The 20,907-nt window shown below is 35.7% G+C and overlaps 1 protein-coding gene across 4 annotated transcripts in view; it reads right to left on the bottom strand.

Annotated features, from left to right (window-relative positions):
- VAV3 (vav 3 guanine nucleotide exchange factor) overlaps positions 1 to 20,907 on the bottom strand; it is a 408,117-nt gene that overhangs the window by 13,803 nt on the left and 373,407 nt on the right. For all 4 annotated transcript variants that reach the window (XM_011968871.1, XM_011968873.1, XM_011968874.1 and 1 more), the window contains 3 exons: positions 15,883 to 15,999; positions 15,232 to 15,319; positions 9,053 to 9,182 (listed from right to left, as the gene is read on the bottom strand). In XM_011968871.1, the coding sequence (XP_011824261.1) occupies positions 9,053 to 9,182; positions 15,232 to 15,319; positions 15,883 to 15,999 (335 nt within the window). The remainder of the gene's footprint in view (positions 1 to 9,052; positions 9,183 to 15,231; positions 15,320 to 15,882; positions 16,000 to 20,907) is intronic.

The following is a 20,907-nucleotide window of genomic DNA, read 5'->3' as shown; positions in this document are numbered from 1 at the left end:
ATATAACACTTGAGACGTGTGTGTGATAGAGTATTTAGTGCAAGCAGAGGCTCAACAAATGTTGAATGCATGAAGCAATGAATGAAAGCATGACTTAATGAAAGGAAACCCTAGCTGAATATGTAGTCAGTTTATTAATGCTATTAAGAGCAAGAGAGTTGCAGAGTTAAAACCTGCTACCTTATGCAGACTTGGGATTCCGCAGAGAAAGTCAAATATCAGTCAATATCAGGAAAAAAAGAGATATCAGCATTGATCCTCATAACTAGGATCCTGGTTAAATTTTTAGGAAGAAAAAATTGGAATTTCTCCCAATGTAGATGAATTTCTGTTTGTTTTTCAAGCAAGAGACTAGTAAAACCAATTCTTGGGTCAGGGCTGCTATATGAAAGCACTATGGTAAATTAGGGAATGTTACATGTATTAACTGCATTGAGACCAGTTATGTATGTATGTGTGTATGTATGTATGTATGTATTTTTGATATTGAGTCTTCCTCTGTTGCCCAGGCTGGAGTGCAGTGGCGCCATCTTGGCTCACTACAACCTCCGCCTCCTGGGTTCAAGCAGTTCTTCTGCCTCAGCCTCCCGAGTAGCTGGGATTACAGATGCTTGCCACCACAACTGGCTAATTTTTGTATTCTTAGTAAAGACGGGGTTTCACCATGTTGGCCAGGCAGGTTTCAAACTCCTAACCTCTAATGATCTGCCTGCTTCAGCCTCTCAAAGTGCTGGGGATTACAGGCATGAGCCACTGAGCCTGGCCGAGATCAGTTTTCAATTTCGAAGATGAGGTTATATGAGACAGTATAAAAGTATTAATGAACAGTATAAAAGATGAGAAATTCTAAGATCATAAGTACTGCTTCTGAGCCTTGAAACATTTAAAAGATAGCATTGAATGAGGTATCTGAATCTGTAGAATTTACACCTATAAGCCATATTCTGAAGGGATCCTAGATACCGGTTGCTAACTTTTAAAGCCATCAGGCTCAGAATAAAAATGCCTTAGAGTAGCTGGTAAAGATCCTGAAGTAAGTAAGTAAAAAAAGAGAAGCTCAGCATCACTTACTAATGAAGATGTACAATTGCAGCTGATCAGTTGCTCAAGAACTGTAAATTCTGTGGGCACCACAGATGTACTGAGAGAGAAGAATATAAAAATGTCAGCAATATGTTATAACTAACTTAGTCCATAGAATAGTGTGTATACTGGAAGACAGGAGCCAAGCCCCAGGAAACAGAAGTAAAAACCAAAGTATCAGCGAAAAGGAGAAGGACTTTATAAATATACTTAAAAATTGTCAAATGAGGCTAATGTAACACTTCACACTGGGTAACAGTATTGGAAGTGGTAGCAGGAGCAGCAATGGTAATAGCAGGAGCAAAACACATAGCACTTCCCACATGTGAGACGCTATTCTCAGTATTTCACACCTACTAACTCTTTTAAGGCTCCTAACATGAGCATTAAACACTACGAGACAGTGTTGCATGATGAAATAAACTGGGGAAAACTCTAGATAAACTGTCACTTTCCTAGAAGGGAATATATCATACTAGCAGCATTTCTCATATAACTGTTTGACAAAAGAAATATTTTTATGGTACTTGTCACAGGGCTAGAGATTCCTGGAATACTCCACTGGAGATATTGATCTAATATATGTAAAAGGGGTTTGAAAAGTAAGAGTGTCCTGCTAATCATCAAATTATTAAATTTCAGAATTCTTAGGTACTCTTATTCCATATCAAATATTTAATACAACATTTCAGACAAATGGTCATGCAAGTATTGTTTAGGAGCCTGCATTGGCAGGAAGTGCAGTCTCTCAGAAAGATAACGCATTTCACCGCGGAAAAGCGATACAATTCACTGAAAACACTTTTTTTTTGTTTTTTGTTTTTTTTGTATTAAGGTAGTGTTTTTCTTTTATAAATCCTATTCACTGACTGCCTGACTGCTCTAATAATGTAGAGTCCTCTTATAACTCCAAGTTACAAAAATGACAAAAAGAAAAATTAGAATAAGGATGGAACATTTTAGAGAAAAGTTTAAAATTAATACAACGAAACTGCAGCAGGTCAAATGGTGGCCCTTCAAAAAGGTATGCCCACCCAGAACCTGTGAACCTGTCAATGTGATTTTATTTGAAACAGGGGTCTCTTTGCAGATGTAATTCAGTTAAGGATCTCAAAATGAGATCAAGTTGTATTTGGGTGGACCCTAAATCCAATGACAAGTGTCCATAAGAGAAAAGAAGGGACAATAATACACAGAGAAGGTGACATGAAGACCGGCAGAGACTGGAGCAGTGCATCTATAAACCAAGCCACACCAAGGATTGACACTAGAAACTGGGAGAGGAGCCTGGGAGGGATTCTCCCTCAGAGCCTCCGGAAAGAATTAGCCCTGCTAACACTTTGCTTTTCAACTCCTGGCCTCCAGAAAGGTGAGAGAGTAAATTTCTGTTGTTTTAAGCCACTCGGTTTATGGTAATTTTATATCAGTTCCAGGAAACTAATATAATGAGATTAAAACACATATTTAAATTACCGGAATAAAATTAGATCATATCAAACCCAATTGCAAAATGACTGAGGAAAAGATGACAAAAAACTGAGGATACAATAAAATCAGAAAATAAAGGCAGATGAATATGGGAATGCTGAATTAAAAGGGCAAGGGAGAAACTAAGTTAAGTGGATGTTTGGGAACCTGTATGAAGGAGATAATAAATATTGTCTCCATTATATTGTAACTAATAAATAGTAGTTGAGGAATTATTAGGATGTTTAAGGAATTATCAGGAATAAGAATGCTACTTTATGTTCTACTGAGTTAAATAAATATGACAGAAATTATCCAAGTTTCTGTTTCTGCCCAAAATACAGACTAAAAATGAAGGATAAGCATGTTGTTGGATGGTGAATAGAATAATGGGGACAGTGGGTGGCAGGAAAGAGACCACACCCAGAGAGGCAGCCTAGGCTCTGTTCTGGCTTCTACTTCTTCCTGCAAGGTCAACCTTATGGCTCCAATGACAAAAGTAGCCTTTGTCAATCTTTGAAGAATTTCTACACTATTTGTCACCACATTGAAAGGAACATGCTGATCTACATTTTGCTTTCAAACTCACCCATATTCCCATGCTTTTCCAGTATCAACTTATCACTCTAATATCTGCTGAGGCCCCTGTGAACCTTAGACTCTGACTTAACTTGTTTAGCCCCTTCTGAGGCTATTTCATGCAAGGCATGTGCAAAAGTACAATTGAGAATGACAAGCAAAGGGTCCTGGCTCCTAGGGCTCCAGAGAACAATGCACCAGAAGAAATTAAGCCTATATACAAATGCCTATAATTCTCACATCACTATATTCTATGTGAACTATGAAATGAAGTACTAATGATTCATAAAATTCTACCTTCAATTCAGACTACTCTCCTCAGTGCCAGCTGCATCCTGAATCATTGAATATCTGCCGGTATCTAAACACTGCAAAACTGAATATATTACCTTTTCTCTTAAATCTGTTCTATCTCTTCTGTTTCCTGGTTTGTCAATGGTTTTATCACTTGCCAGTTGTCCAAAGCAAATACTTATGTACCATAATTGCACTAAATTGATTTCAAATCCTTTATCCAATCAACTCAACCTCTAAGGTATATGCAAACCTGCCACTGTCCTTCTCTACTGTCACTGTGCAACTCATGTCCAAAGCATGCTTATTCCTCTCGTGGACATCTGCAATAGCCTCCTAACTCATCTCCCCTCAGTGCATGCCTCCCTCCAGGCCACTCCTCAGGAGCAGTCAGCGGTCTTTTAAAACAATATAAATTAGTTCATGCCATTTTCTGTCTGTAAAACTTCAATACTTTCCTACTGCAAATACCAGAATCCACTCACTATACTCCCAACACATTGGTCTTTTTTCAGTTCCTTAAACATACAAAGTTCTCTACTGCTTATGAGCCTTCACACGAGTGACCTCTTCGCTATGCAGGTTCCCTATTGGCCACCACCTCGCACCCTGCCAGCTCTCATAGATCCTTTAAGTTTAGTCTGACTGTCACTTCTTCAAAAAGTCCTTCTCTGACCCTACAGGCTAAATGGCCCTGCTCCCATTTCCTTGTGCTTATGCTTCAGCTTCATAAGGATGATCAAAATTGTGATTATTGAAGGCATTTGTTTTTGTCTGTTCTTGTTCACCAGATTGTGAATCTTATTCACTACTATAATTTCAGTATCTAGCACAGGGCCTAGCATATGCTAAGTATTGAAAATATTTGCAGGATAGAGGGATGAATGAATGAATGAATGAATGAATGAATGAATGAAGCAGATCCAATGAGGTCCCAGGTAAGGAACAGATGGCTTCAAATATGATCTGTTCAGTACAGGCTAGTGTTCCACATTAACGGACCAGACCCTTCTATGTCTGAAGCAGGCAAAAGAAGGACACTGTCACTACCTCCCAATTCTTCAGATATAGCCAGCAAACGGGATCATCTCCACAACTGAAAACTTCTATTCTGAAATATTTCAGACTTAAAGTAGCAGGGATAACAAAAGGAATTCCCACATATTTTTCATTCAGACTCCCCAAATGTTAACAATTTATGATGTTTGCTTTATCAACCTAAGCATTTTTCCTGAGCCACTTGATAATAAATTGCAGACATAATGCCCCTTATTGCTAAATACTCAGCACACGTTCCCTGAAAACAGAGGTATTCTCTTCTCTTGTATATCCACAGTACAATTATCAAAAGCAGAAAATTGCTTTGATGTGCTACTATTTCTTAAGATAATTTATTCAAAATTTGCCAATTGTATCACATCTTTTATAGAAACATATATACACGTTTTATAACATATACAAAATATATGTTACTATACACACACATATATATACACACATGTGTGTGTATATATATGTATCTTCTCAACCCTTGTTCTAGGATTCAGTCCAAATCACATGTTATATGTAATTGTCACATCTGTTGGTCTCCTTTAATCTGAAACAGTTCCTCAGACTTTCTTTTATCTTTAATGACATTGAAATTTTTAGAACATAGACCAATTATTTTGCAGAATGTCTTTTAGTTTGGAATTGTCTGACGTTTCCTCATTATTAGATTCCACTTACGCTTTTTGGGGGCAATAATATCACCAAAGTGTTGGTGTGTCCTACTGGGAGCATTATATTAGGAGGTACATGATATTGATTTGTCCCATTATTAGTGATGTTAACTTTGATCACTTGGTTACTACTACTACTATTACTCTTTTGTAATTAATAAGTTCTTACAGAAGATACTTAGATATTATACAAATACAGTGACAGCTATTTAAAAAAATTACCCAACTCTACTCTGCGGCCCAACTAATTCTCTACAAATAAAAACTAGGCAAAATATTTAAGTTCCGCTTATAGGTCACAAACAGCTAATCATACAACTTTTCCCGATGCATCAATCTGATAACATTACCTTACCTGCTTCTCTCATGCACACAAAGGAAAAAACCTAAGATGCTATTTTTAAAAGAACATTATAAAATCTCTAATGTCATTCCTCATTTATGAGATGAGAAAGCTAAGGCCCAGACAGGCTAAGTGACTCGCCTAAGGTCAGACAGCTACTCTGGCAGACCTGAAAATAATTAAGTGTTCATTGTAGAGCAAGAAAGGCAAAAGTCAATTTAATGCCCTACAAATATGCAAGCCCTACAGGTGAACCTAAAGCAATCTAAGGCAGGTTTGAGATGACCATTTTGGAAAATAATGGGATTTTTACAAAGATCCACAGAACAACTTTCACGGAGTCACTGAAGTTTCTAGGGGAAGCCCAATAGCTCCCTGCTATGCCTGAGTTCTCCCTTTGTTCTTTTTCTTTCTCTCTTTTCTTCTCAGTTAGAAATGCTCTTAAGTCATTCCAAAGACAAAGATAAAATCCCATCTCTCTGGGAGACAGGCTGAGAGATGGCTTACAATGGGCTCCTAACTTTAAAATGTTATGCTCCTTGCCCAATACTTTGGACACTTGCTTAATTCTAATCAACATCTTTTTAAATGTTATTTTGCATTTGCATAAGATAGCCCTGTCATAATCTTATCACATTGCACATACTTGAAAAAATAATTGGTAAACATTCTAAGGACATTCTAACCTAGAGTAGCCCAAAAGTAAGCGGCCTCTACAGTGCCCTGGGGCTTTCTTTTCCAAGGTGACTAGATTATTTAAAAATAATAAGAATGAAAAACAGCAGGTTTCAGGAGTTGAAGTTCTAGTCTCAACCTCTACTCAGAACACAGAATGGTTCCAAGCTTTACCTTGCCTGCTCTGTATACTCCAAGGCCTTTTAGAAGTAATGGAGATGCCATTTCTGTCCAACCCAGTATCCCAAGGTAATACTGCTTGGCGAATGTTATTTTTAGATGGTAGCAGCATACCTAAAGCTATGAACCAAAAGTAAGCAATATGAAGACATCTTGCACAATCTTTCTATACAAACATGCCACTTCCTGGGATGTATAAAATGCATAAAAACAGAAGCAGTCTTTCTTTAAGGGTGAACTTTTATCAAGTCTTGGTATAAAAATAAGCAAGTTATATTTAAAATATCATAAAGGCAAAGATGTACATTGCTATGAGTCATAATTAGTAAATGTATTCAAGCCTTAGAAATATAGGAAAGTGCTGTGTTAGAATAAGAGTTAGAAGTAGCAGCAGTAGTAGAGGAAGTAGAAGTTGTAGAGTCAGCAGTAACTTTTACTGTTTACCATGTAAGAGCACTATGCTAAGTGCTTTATATAGAACACCTCCTTTAGTTCCCAGAACCATCTTAGTCTTCCTCTAATTTTATACAAAGTTAGTATAAAGTAAATAAATCATTGGGATGGTATCACAAATTTGATCTAAGATTGCAATCCTTCTTTGCAGTAATGAATGACTAATCTTGGAGTGTTAACCACAGTGCAATCATTACTAACCCACTCCCCTTCTTTCCTTTTAAGTCGCTTTATGAGGGAGATCTTCCCTGACCACTCTATATAAAAATATGAAACTCCTCCAAGCCAGACTTGCCTGAGTCTCCCCATTAAAATGTAAACTCCATAAAGATAGGAACTTTGTCTTCTTAATCGCTATATCACAGAACCAGAACAGTGCCTTGAGTGTGTTAGGTGTTTAATATATATCTGTTTAATGAATGAATAATTGATGAACAAAACCAAACTATAACAAATATAAAATTTTAAATGAATTGTTTGCTTTCCCTTCACAATTACAAAAAAAAAGTTTTAGTGGCTTGACTTAAGTTGTCAGAATCTCTTAAAAAGACTGGGTAGGGAAGTTTGAACTCATGACTTTATTAGTTGAAAAATTTATCTGGGGCTAGCATGGATATTCAAAGACATTCTACTGCCTATGCTTAAAATGCCCTGTAATTCCCTTCTTAGTTATCAAACAAGTTTGAGCATTAAATACTTCATTAAACATGAGACAACATTTTAAGTTAGGCAACTTCATTCATTGCCGGTGACATTCTCTGAGTACTTCCATGTATTAAACACTAAGGAATTGGCTGGGCGTGAACCGCAGAGTGAAATATGAGGGTTAGTGACCTTCCTACCTAACATGGGACATCTGTTCTCCCTGTCTACCCACTTCTCCCTCCTAGGTTCTCTAGAGCTAAGTGAACGACTCAAACAGGATTTTTCATCTAACCAAACTCCCTGGCAACTTTTATTATCTCTTGCTGCTGGGAAGGCAAAGAAACAGAGCTTTGAAAATTACATGTTTCATGCTGGGGGAAATGTCATAGATTCAACAGAGTTTTAAGAAATTTGTAGGAAAATTGTTTTTAGAGAAAACTTCCATTTTTGAATGAGCAAAAATTATGCCTATTTGAGAATCTAAAATAATCAGGTAATCTTGGGCTACAAAATAACAAGATAAAATGTCATAGGTGTTTAAAGTTTTAACATAAAGTTCACTCTACTTTCATTGTATGAGCTTAGGCATACACCATTGATCACTGTGAGGAGAACATCTATTAAGTTACTTGAATAAAAAACGTCAGTTGATGTGACAGATTGTTTGTTTACTTAAATTGAAATGTATAAAACTTCACTGATGTTGTTGAAACCCAGAGCATTACCTGTTCCCCTTTTAGTTTCTGCTTTTAGGGAAAAAATATTAAGTTATATTAAACTGATGCAAATTCTGTTTTCAAATACCTCTAGATATCCCAGTTTTGCTTAGGCTAAAGATTCTAAGAGTAATGAAATTGTATTCATTTCTTCCCCAAAACACTTATTTAAAAAAATAAAATGATACCAAATTAAGAGAATAAAATCACACCTTCTTGATGACACTTTTCAATTTTTTTTTTGTTACATGCTATATCTATCTCCAGGAAGATTATGTAACATTAAACGATGAGAAAAAAGGTTTTCAACTTAGACTCACAGTCCAACCATAACATGCTTTTGTTTGCATGCTAATCTTTTGTGATTAGTTGTGGCACAGGGCTCATTCTGAAAGAAAGTGGCTAATGTATGGTTTTAGAAATACTAGCATCCAAAAAAACACATTAGTAATATCAAAATTCTGAAAGTAGTCACTGAAATAGACCATAAGCAGATTTGAGATACTAGGCGAACTGGAGAGCTGTGTACCAGCCCTGCTTAAATACTATTACTCAAACAGAATTATGACCACACACACTACATGTAAGTTAAAAAGAGTTTAGTTAATATAAAAGTCAATGAAAAGTATAAAATGTAAATATTAGCATATCTTTTACATTTCTGATGGATTTTTGAACATAAACATAATTTTTAATTTGCCATAAAGATCTATAATTAGATGTGTTCACAAGCCTGTTGGTCCATCTGACTCTACTGAACTCCAGAAAAAAAGTCCTTGCTCATGCATTAGCACATCCATTGGTTACATTTTAAAATTTGGAATGAAGATGTTTAATGTTATTGTGCATCTAATTTTTACATGACAGTAAATTGTATTATCAAGTATAATACTCACAGCTGTTGCCTGCTCTATTAACCCTCTGTCCAGTTGAATGTTCTGGCTCCTTGTATGGAAACTGCAGAGTTGTATCTAAGGTTCTGAACCCTTCCTTGAGAGAATGATGCTTGTAGTACTCCACAAGTTCCTTTGGAAAAAATAAGCAAACATATTTTTGATAAAGATACTTTTGTTCTCAAACACATGAACTCCTCAGCACACAAATACAATATAAGGATGATCAATTTAATGCTAAATTTTCCATATGTATATGGAAGATTAAGTAAATGATAATCTCTCCCTGTTGTCTGGATGTACATGACACCTACCTAATAGCTGCCCTTGTTACTCAAGCCATTAATAATATGAGTTACCCCCTGTTGTTATTCACAGATGGAGAACATCCTGTTAGTCTTCAGTCAGATGTAGAAAATGAAAAGAAACCACACTAAATCTCAGTTTCAGAGTAGTAATTATTGTTCTTATTTATGAAATACTTGCCTTTCTAAACCAAAATAAAAGGAACAGCTGCTTGCTGAATATATAGCAATTTCTAGTTTCCTGCACTTATTTTCTTTCAAAATGGCAGAAAAACAAACTTATACTTTTTCATGGTAAACAAAACTTGATAAAGCACAAATGGTACTTGACATTGTTTTTAGTTTCTGATGAAGTATAGTACCCGTCATAGCTCCGCATATCTGCTACTCACAGAGGTCAATGTAATTCTTTCCAATTTTCTCTCATAAATAATTTGTCTTAAATACATCTAAGCCTAATGTAATAACCACATGCCATCCTTCAAATTATGGTTTCAGAAAATCTCACAGGTTGGTTTCATAGATTCTGCAGAAATCTGAATCTCTCTACTGTAAACTGAAACTGAATAATAATTCACAATAAAAATGTATCTTATCATCAAATGAGTACTGCAGATATAAAAATTTTTTATAAATATCTGAAATGAAAATAAAAGAAAAATCACTTTTAACTTAATTATTCAATGCTTCTATTGGAGCACCTGTTTAAAAATAAAAAACAGAAAAAAAAAAAAAACCAACACTCGATTCTTCTAAAAATCCCACAGCCATCAACTTAATATCTGTGTTCAGTGGTTATGTTCAAAGTTCCCCAAACAAATCAATGAGTCCAGAAATCAGCTGAAAGAAGAAAAAGAGAATCATCGATGATTTATTATTTAAGACAAAACTTGAGTGTGTTGTGGAATGCACTGTACCAGGAGCTTCAGGGGTCACAGAGATTATAAAGCTAAGCCTCCTGCCCTTGAGGAGTTCTCATCAAGGGAAGGGAAAGTTCAAAGGCAGGAGAGAGAACTTGGTTTTGTGTATCCAATGAGAAGGATGATGAAAAGTTTTGTAATACAAGTAGCTTGGCTTAAACTGAAGAACTAGTAAAATTACAATAGCCAGGAACCAGGGAAAGATCATTTTAGGTAGAGCAGGCAGGCTGGAAACAGACACAAAGGTGATAAACAAAGATCACCTTTCACAAGCTAAAAGCAGCACAGTTTGGCTAAAGCATTGGATAAGGCAAATGGCGATTTTTCAATCGCACCTACAAAATGGGGCTAATAAACCATTTCACAGATGACAACAAAGAATATATAAAGTACCTAATACATGTGAAAAATCGTAACAGCTACCACATTATCCCATGTGCCAGGCCCTTTACATAGTTTCTTATAACCTTCACTCAAGAACATTATGAAATGGGCCTTATTCCCATTGAAGCTCAAATCCCAGTGAGGTGAGTGAACTTACGCAAAGTCACACAGCTAGCGTCTTTCTCCCAAGTTTGTGCTCTTAACTATATCATACTATTAGCAAATAGTGCCTAACAAATGTAAATACAAAAACAAGGGCCAGACATGGTGGTTTGTGCCTGTAATTCCAGCACTTTGAGAGGTTGAGGCAGGTGGATCACCTGAGGTCAGGAGTTTGAGACCAACCTGGCCAACATGGTGAAACCCTGTCTCTACTAAAAATACAAAGAAGTTAGCCAGGTGTGGTGGCAGGTGCCTGTGATCCCAGCTACTTGGGAGGCTGAGGCAGGAGAATCACTTGAACCCGGGAGGTGAAGGTTGCAGTGAGCTGAGACCTTGCCACTGTACTCCAGCCTGGGCAACAAGAATGAAACTGCCTCAAAACAAAACAAAACAAAACACCAAAAAACACATAAAAAAAACAGGGAGGCAAAAGTGAAGTAGTTTTTGCTATGTGTTCATGATGTACTAGGTACTTTATTTTCTTAAGACTTAAGATGTTAGGGTCTTGCAAATATTATATCTATAACTTGAAAAATATGTATTTCTTCCTTTCTTCCTTGGGCCCAGATAATGTGGGTCCTTGTTGAAGCAAGAAATTTGTAATCAGACTGACCTTTAAAAAAAAAAGAGAAAAAGAAACAAAAGACCTTGTAGAAATTTGTATCTCCAAAATGGTTTCAATTATCAGAATATGCATTTGTATTTTGGTGAATTTTAACATGTTTTGCACAGACAAGGCATAGAATTAAATTCTACTTAGTGACCAATATTTCTATTTTTTTTTTTTAAATATGAAGCAAAATTTTGTGAGGTCTCTGGAAGAAATACACACACACACACCCCCCCAACACACACACACAATGTCACTGATACAAATGATACTGAAGAGTTTTCTCCTAGTCTTATTACTTAAATTGAGTAAAATGTGTTATTTTCTTTAGCAAATGTGAAAACAAACTTGAAAGGAATTATAAGCTATAGCTTTGAACTTCGACATAATTTTGTTATAGGTAATATGAATTTTATGATTTTTGCTATGAATTACAATTTATGTGAATTTGGCTAGAAACCATAGAATTATTATACTGAGAAAGGATTTGGTGATTATTTAACACTCACCCACTCCCAAATTTTATGGAAGAAAAAATGAGTTTTCCAAGGCCTAGGGTCATGCGGCTTAGTAAAATGCAAAACACTCTTTATCACTTCACTAAGCATGGAAGATATTTTAGTTCCATTTTTACAGTCTTATGAGGGTAAATCTTCCTACATGTTTCTAACTGGGTAGAATTAAATAGTGTCACTATGGATCTTTTCCAATTTGCCTTTATGCTTTCTGTATTTTAGTCTAATCCACCCCTGCTTTAACAGTCATTGACCTTCAGGTACAACAAGTAAATAAGAAGACTCTAAACAAAAGAAATCGCTAAGCTTTCCTTATCTCACACTGACACAGCAGTGTCAACAATTCAAGTCTCTTAAAAATAATGAGTGAGAGCCAGTCATTCCAATTACCAAGGAAACAGGCAATGGAGATGGTTTATAAACAGCATTTGGACATGGACTGTCTGGCATACATGAAAATTAGAACAAAATTAATGCCTTGTAATCTGGATACAGAAATTCATTTAGGATTTGCATTTAATGACTAAGAAAAACAAAGATTCTGATTAACCAAGCTATTGAAACTCAAGGGAAAAAGGTTAGGTCATAACCACCTAAGGTCAACCTTCTCACTGAGAAACCAGTTAATGTAAAAGAAGCTCTGGAGTTTGCTTATGTTTTACACGCTTTCCAGATTTAAATGTAATTCCAGGCCCTGTTGTGTTTCACAGATAGAAGAGTATACTAATAACAATAATAAGAGGATACTGAACTATTCTTAAGAAACAACTCCACAGATCACTCCTTACTTATAATAGAGAAGTGTGTTTGACTCCAACATGGTAAAGGGTAACTCTTTGAAGTTAGTATGATCTTGATTTTGAGAAGTCTTCACACCAATTAATCATCTTCTACCTCGTTCCAGAAGTTCAGGTTGCTAAAACGTGAGCCATCCCTTCTGACCAAGTATTCATGTGGCATTTCCCAGCCTAGGTTCCAAGGAGTGGTCTATGGTGAAGTTCTTGGTGTAGACATACTTACCGATTCTTAAAGCTTCTTTTTAGAACGGTTGAGTCCTTTTGAGTTCTCCAGAAAGTCATTTCACATAGTAAGGACTCAATATAAATTTGCTCAACAAATGAACAGAAACAAAAAGGAGGAGTAACTTCAGATTAGTTCAGCTGCCTCTTCAGTAATTTTTACAGTTATTTGCTAAACCTGACAAAAGTGCTTTTCTGATACTGAGATTTTTTCCAGCTCCTTGTTTTTCTTTCCACAATTACATCCTTTGCTAATGTTTATTAGTTTCATTTTGCTTTGCTAACATTCTTAGTCCCTTCCCTTTAACATGCTGTTATTAGTGCTTCCTTACAAAAGATGCCCAGATATGGAGAAAAAACCACATATGCACATGTCTCTAATAGTGACATTGCTGAGATTTTATACATAACATATACGAAAAGCTTACTTTAGTCCCGTGAGAAGTACTTTTAGTTCTTTTTCCAGAGAATATTATTGTAGAAACTTTTAAGGCTCTCTGACACAATTTTTTTTTTAATGCTAGGTCTCTATTGCTTTCACTATAATCACAGCTTTACATGCAGATAGGAACTCATGCATCTATGTCTACTAATCCAGGTCACTGGTATTACTGGCTTTTCACATCTAACCTTGGCTTCTGAAGAACTTCCTTGAGTTGAACCCAGGTGACACAAAGCTAAATTGATTGGCCCTTTTCAGTGCCTATTCCTTTCATCTTCTTTGCTTGTCTCTTCTGATGGGAGTTACTTTTGCTACTTTCAAAGTCTGCAAGGCTGGCAGTTATCTTTGGCCCTGCAGCAGTTTTTTAAGTCCCATAGTAACTATAGCACTGTGGAGCAGCCTCATTAGCATCCAAGGAAGTTCTGCAGGTGAAAGCTCAAGCTGGCGTGTCTTGCAGAGATGTGGAGAGCCCCTGTGCATGCTTTTATCATGTCTCAGCTGTGTCTGTCATTCATTATTTGTGCATCCACTTGCCACCTCCCTCCAAGTTTTCGTTTTATGAGGAACCTCCTCTGGTCCAATTCTCTCTGTGCTCAGCCTGCTTGTTTCAACAGAATGTAAATTACTTCCAGCAGGAAGGATGCCTGGATCTTGGTTACAAATTTGACAGAGTTTACATTTTCCAGGACACGACCTTGCTGCCCATCCTTAGCTTTTGAACTAGGAATGATCTTTATATCCATAGAGATTTTATTTTTCTTTCAACTCAGGATGCTTCAATTTCTTTAAAACACTGACACCCGCCTTGAAGGAGCTCTGAATTTTTGGATAAGGTATTCAAGCTGGCCTACTTTGTAAGGCTCCATTACACTCAGTTTAACTTTAAAGTTAACATCTGCAAAGTGCTTTGAGATGTATTCTGGAAGGATGCAGTATGTATCATTTGATTGATGGTTCAGTCAATGAGTGGTCCTTCCCAATGTTACTCAAGGTACTTAGCAGTACAAATGCATCTTATGTCCTATATCCAAACTCTTCATTATCTCAAGAAACTACCAAACTTGAGAAACATACTTGAGACCACTTAAGGAAATGTGAACTTAGAGAGTTTACTGTTAGCAATGCATACATGATGACATATACACATTGTTTAAATGACATACACAAAATATTCTTATATGCTAACAAAAGTATGAATCAGTTGTGTTTTTTTTAAAACTGTGGGAATAATCCTTATTCATTTGATGTGATTTGACAATATACTATTTCCATTTAAATATACAATTCCTATGAAATATCAACTGTTAAGTGGCAAAAATGTTACCTTGTTAATGCATAATTATCCAAGGTAATGAATGAGAACCACAGTAGAGATCACTTAAAATAGCAGAAAATACAATAATCTTTTCAATTTGACTTTATATTGCATTTTATAAAAAATGGACCTAAATGTTAGACATATTTTACTAAATACAACTTTTTGTGTTATAATTTAAAATACTGTCCTCTGCCTGAATCAGGACACAGAGGCAAAGGAAGAAAAAAGAGGAAAGAAAGTTATATTAAAAATCTGCTGTGTCATTTAAATACAAACCAAAACTGTATCTAAAACTTGCAAACAATTTACAATGAAGAATATGATTTGAGCAATATAAAACTTAGAGATTTTTAAATTAGAATTTTCAGGATTTTGTTGCAAAATTAGAATACGATTCTCTTTAACTTTTCAGTGAGCAAAATTTCCAAGAAACTATAGAATTAAAATGACCTTTCTAACAAAAGAAAAATAAGGATCCCAGATTGAAAAGAAATAATCAATGCTTACCATTAAACTTTTAAATTTTCTATTTTCTGCAATGTGAAAAAAGCCATCTCTTGTTAAAATCTTGATGTGCTTTGCTTCATTATTGTACCTGTGGGCAATGAATAACTTATGAATATAAATGTGTTTTTAATCAGTAGAAATCAATAATTACCAGAGGGCATGCCCCAATAACATTATAGGAATTAATTCTGCAGACAAAATATATACCTATGCCAATACACTGGTGACAGCTAATTAACAAAATATATTTACTGGATTGGTTGAGGATACAACCAATATTTGAAGTGAGAAGGGAGGTTGGATTTGACTATTCATTATGTGCAATTTATTTAGTAAGTTCAGTTTGAGAATGTAGAAAAATAAGACAAAAATCTAGAAATTTATACTGTTAGTATTTACTAGAAATATACACACATCAAACCACCAAAACACAATATTATGAAAGAAATCTAATATGCCAATTAGCAGCCTATAACACTTTTTACTGTTTTTCAAAGATATTTTCAAGTATTAATGAACTGTCTGGATAGATGCATTATTTCTTCTGCAATTAGAACTTTGGTTTTCAACTTCAGTGTTATACATGTCAGATGGTCTACGCAATTATGAAAACAGGAAATCTATTTCTGTAAAAGTACTTGTCCTACTTACTTAATGCTAATTGCATATTCTCCTGACTCTTTGGTCCTGTGCCTCACAAGGTAAGTACTATTTACCCTATTAATAAGTTCAGTCTCTGCTTGCAATCTTTCCATTGCTCCAGCATACCTGTAAAAAACAATGACACAGAAAATTTGGATAATATACCTGGAAGAGAACAGAGGCTAAAAGTAAGTATCTCTCAATATTTAATTTAGTGGCAGAGCTGAGCTGTTGGTAATTCTGTACTAATTACATTGTTTAAGAAAAATAAATCAGTAAAAGGTCCTTTAATACGTCCAAACACAAATGCTCTACAAAGCTAACAACAGCAAAATGAACAGTGCCTAATACCTCCTAAGCACCTAGTAAACAAATGGGACAAAGAGGAGTCAGTGGGTATTGGGTAAAAAGACAGTTGTGGGAGCTTAAGGATAGGAAGGAAAAAGACTTGTAGGGAGAGACTGCCCTGTATAAGATACACAGACACGCTTATTTTAGCTTTTCTATATATACTATGAAATGAAATCTCCTTTAAGTATCTTTTTTAAAAAAATTCTAGTAATGTTATTTTAAATAATTATTTTTCTGATATGAGATTAATTCATATATTCCACAATTTTGATAACAAATTTTCTTAAGCAATTAGTTATAATGAGTAAAATTTAGTTTCAAAAGGTAGATATTTTTCAAAACCAGAATTCAATCTCCCTAGATTTTGCTGGCCTTAAGCATATAGAAGCTCCATAATAACTACAAAAACAAAAGGCCCAAATTCAATCTTAAAATAATCTTTAATGACCCCTCAAGTCATATATAGGTGTAAAATCTCCTGGCAAGATACATCAGAGATTTTAGTCAATAGAATGTAAAAGAAAAATTCTGTTTAGATTGGTTCTCTTTCAAAGCTAGTCAATAATTCATAGACCTGAAAATCCTCTGGTTCACATATAGACTCATGTAACTCAGTATAAACATTCACCTCCAATGCAAACTTAATATTCATTTAAAATGCACATGGCAGGCATTCAATAAAAGTTTGTTGATGGAGAACATGTTAGGTTTCCATCTAGTATAAAAGAGGAATTAAGGGCATTTTATGCAGATGGTACCTTGTGTTAAAAGACAAGTTATAACAACTCATGAACTACTAGGACCTAGTAATAATCTGACTCATTCATGCCTACCTGTCTTCAACCTTATCTGTTATATCTGCCTTCATCACTAGTGTCCAGCCTTCTTTCAGATCCAGGAGTTTCTCGAGCTCCTTTTGAGCTTAGAGTCTTCTCACAGACTGTACTCTTGTCTGGAAATACTCATGCTCTATCAACACAATATTCCTTCTCATTGTTAAAGTTTAGAGGGGTCTTCTCTGACCATACCATCTAAAGAATGTTGTCCTGCATCTTGTACTACCTACTCCATATTCTCATTACAATATCCCTATTTTCATGACACTTATCACAACTAGTATTTAGTGTATGCATTTTTATCAAAGCTATGCATTAACGTAGTTTTAAAAGTCCATTCACATTATAATAACAAAAAAAGCAGCAGTATTCCAACAGACAAGCATTCTACTCCAAGTCCCATTTCAAACATTGTACCTATTTTTTATTTCTACTTGTGTATTTCTAAACAATTATATGACAATTTCTTATCAATTTTCGACATAAGGAAGAAAAATCATCTTCTTCCTACCACCTGTGCTCACTCCTTTATAGTGCTGTTCCTCACTCTTGTCTTTCTGTAACCTCTACAAAGCCAAGCTGTCAACTGGCCCAGTTTTGGCATGGTGTTCATTCAAAGAATATCTGCTCTCCAAAATAAAATTGCTTATGTTTTTGTTTGTTCAAGTTCTTTGTCTCTATCACAGATTCCTTCCAAATATACGTCCCAATAATACATTTTTCAACACCATTGCTATGGTTTGAATGTCCCCTTAAAATCCACGTTGAAATTTACATTGTAGTCAAAATGCAGTCGAAACTTTGTTTCATGCACAAAATTTAAAATCTTATATAAAATTACCTTCAGGCTTTGTGTATAAGATATATATAAAACATAAATAAATTTTGTGTTTACACTTGGGTTCCATCCTGAATATATCTCATGATGTTTATGCAAATATTCCCAAATCTGAAAAAATCTGAAATTCAAAACACTTCTGGTCCCAAGCATTTTGAATAGGGGATACTCAACCTACAGCTGCATTAACTGAATTAAGACAATCACATAATCTACCTGTTACTTTTCTCTGGAGCCTTTTCTTCTGAGCCCTCCACACTCTTCTAATTGATACTGCTTGATCTACTAAGCCTGTTGAATTACTGTAGTCCTGGGACTTCTCTTCGCTCCCCTTTCCTGGCTTCTATATCTCCCCCTTCCTTGATTAGCTCACCCTTCAGCTTTTTCTGAACATACACAGTGTGTAATACTCTGAAGTCCCGCATCTATGAAAATATTTTATTTTACCTAGTAACGCATAGCTTGGCTATGAATATTATTGAAATATTCATAGTTTGGCTATTGGGTAAATAATTCTAGGTGAGAAATTATTTTGGCTCTCAAATATTAATACATTGATTCATTGTCTTCTAATTTCCATTCAATGCCATTTCTAATTCTTTGTATGTGACCTGATTTTTTTCTCCTAGAGACCTTCAAATTCTTTCTGTATTCTCTATACTGCAAAATTTCATGAAAATGTGTGTGTGTGTGTGTGTGTGTGTGTTTTAATATATATTGTCCTGGCCTTTTAGAAGTATCTTCAATTTGGAGCCACAGGTCCTTTGGTTCTGAGAAATGTCTGTATCATTTCTTTGATAATTGCTGTCCTTGGTTTTCTCTTTCTGGAATTTCTGCTACTTGAATGCTGTATCCCCTGGGTCAATAGCCTAGTTTCCACATCGCTTCTCCTCTATTATCTATCTCCGACTTTTTGGAAGATTTGCTCAACTTTATTTTCCAAGTCTTCTACAATATTCAACCTAAAAGAGCTCCTTTTTGATTTGTTTTCTAAAACATTGAGCTTACATCCAATGAACTTAAGTTTTCTCTTAATTTTGAAGATGTAAATAAAAGGTTTTTTAAAGTTGTCTGCTCACTCTAATATCTATTTTCAAGTTTCTCTCTCTCTCTTTTTTTTTTTTCTTTTTTTTTTCAGTTCAAGGGTTTCCTCAAAGGTATGGTTACTTTTTGTTGTTTGTTCCTACTTAAGAGGGATGCATACATCATTGACTGGAAGCTCTGTGTGTGTGAGCACCAAAGTAGGTCCACTGGGTAGGAGTCTGATCTTTTTTTTTTTTTTTTTTTTGAGATGAAATCTCACACTGTCACCCGGGCTGGTATGCAGTGGCGTGATCTCAGTTGCCTGCAACCACCATCTCTGGGGTTCAAGTGATTCTCCTGCCTCAGCCTCCTGAGTAGCTAGGATTACAGGCACCCACCATCACGTCTGACTAATTTTTTGTATTTTTAGTAGAGACGGGGTTTCAATATGTTGGCCAGGCTGGTCTCGAACTCCTGACCTCGTGATCCGCCTGCCTTGGCCTCCCAAAGTGCAGGGATTACAGGTATGAGCCACTACGCCCAGTTGAATCTGATCATTTGACAAGAACCTGAAGACCGAGCTGGGAAACACCCAAAGGTCTGGATTTTAGATTTTTAACTCTATTTCGTTTCTTTGGCCAAAAATCTTCCAAATTCCCCTCTGAATACCAAGACAGAGTAGTATGTGTATATGGGACCCAGCTGTCATAGTGCTAAAACTGAGCTACACAAGAGAACTGGAGAGCATCATCACTCAGTATACACAGCCCTCTGTTTTCACTATGGCATCTCCCCAGTCTCTGCAAGGGTTGATCTTTCCAAATCTAGGCCCTACAGGGTTCACCTTTTCCACATAATATAGCTTCTAACTCCAGTGTCTCCTACGGCTGCAGGAAAGGGCAATTTGTTCAGACTACTATGGGAAAAGGCAGGGACCCTGACATCTATCTCTTGTTCTGTGTACAGATTTTAGGACAGTTCCCCAGTTTGCAGTCCCAAATCTCATTTCTGTCTTTTAATACCCCAAAACATAGATTATTGAAGATAATCATCTTAATTTTCTATTTTATTTCATTATGTATGCAAGAGACAAAATTTACCTTGTGCAAACAACTTACTTTTAAATGTAGAAATAATGAGTAGATAATATAGTTGGTGATACTTAACTTCTCAGTGACTTGAGAACTACCATGCCATCATGCAAAGTAATTTTCTCTAAATAGTTTCGTATTTCTAAAATTGAAGGTTCTATTTTCTGGGGTAGTTGATCATTTTGTTCCCTAGCAGAAGACATTTCACATCAAACTGCCTGCTTAGTTTAAATAGATTGTCCAGGTTGCTCAAGAAAAAAAGAAAGGTAATTTTAAAATTCTACTACATCCTTATTTCTTGCTATTTTCAAGGCTCTCCCTTTGCCTGAACATCTTGCTTTTATAAGAATAATATTATTCTAACTGGTCATATTTTCAGTAGGATTTTACTTATTGGCAAGGGTACATTTTAAAACTAAGGGTACAAAGCCTACCCTCGGGTGCCCTGAATGGTTCTCAGGTACCTAATAAGTTTATTTCATAAAATCCATGCAGTTTGAGGTATTAGTATTTCATCTCTCAAATCATTACCTTTGTAACTATAATGCCAGTTACATGAAAAATGGTATAAGAGAAGAAACCTAATCATCACACTTTCAAGATTTTTAACAGTTCCTGATGTTTTTCAGTTTGATTGTCAATGCTATCAGCTCTAGTCTCCAAATTTAATTTCTTTCAGGACTATAGTTTAAAATTCCACAGACACTAATGACTTCAAATTGTCTTCAATCAGGTAAAAATGAAGCACATTCCCAGTGCTATCACAAACCTGCTGCAATTTCTTCAGCAAGCTCAGTGCTGAGGCCCAGGGAGGGATATCAGGAAGGGCAGACAGTAACTACAGAAGACAGAGTGACTGCCAGAGAAGGGGAGGTGTAGGAGGGCCCGAGGAGAA

Source organism: Mandrillus leucophaeus, unplaced genomic scaffold, assembly GCF_000951045.1.
Source record: "Mandrillus leucophaeus isolate KB7577 unplaced genomic scaffold, Mleu.le_1.0 Scaffold861, whole genome shotgun sequence".
In the NCBI taxonomy this organism is placed as follows: Eukaryota; Metazoa; Chordata; class Mammalia; order Primates; family Cercopithecidae; genus Mandrillus; species Mandrillus leucophaeus.
This window is presented reverse-complemented; position numbering and strand designations above follow the sequence as displayed.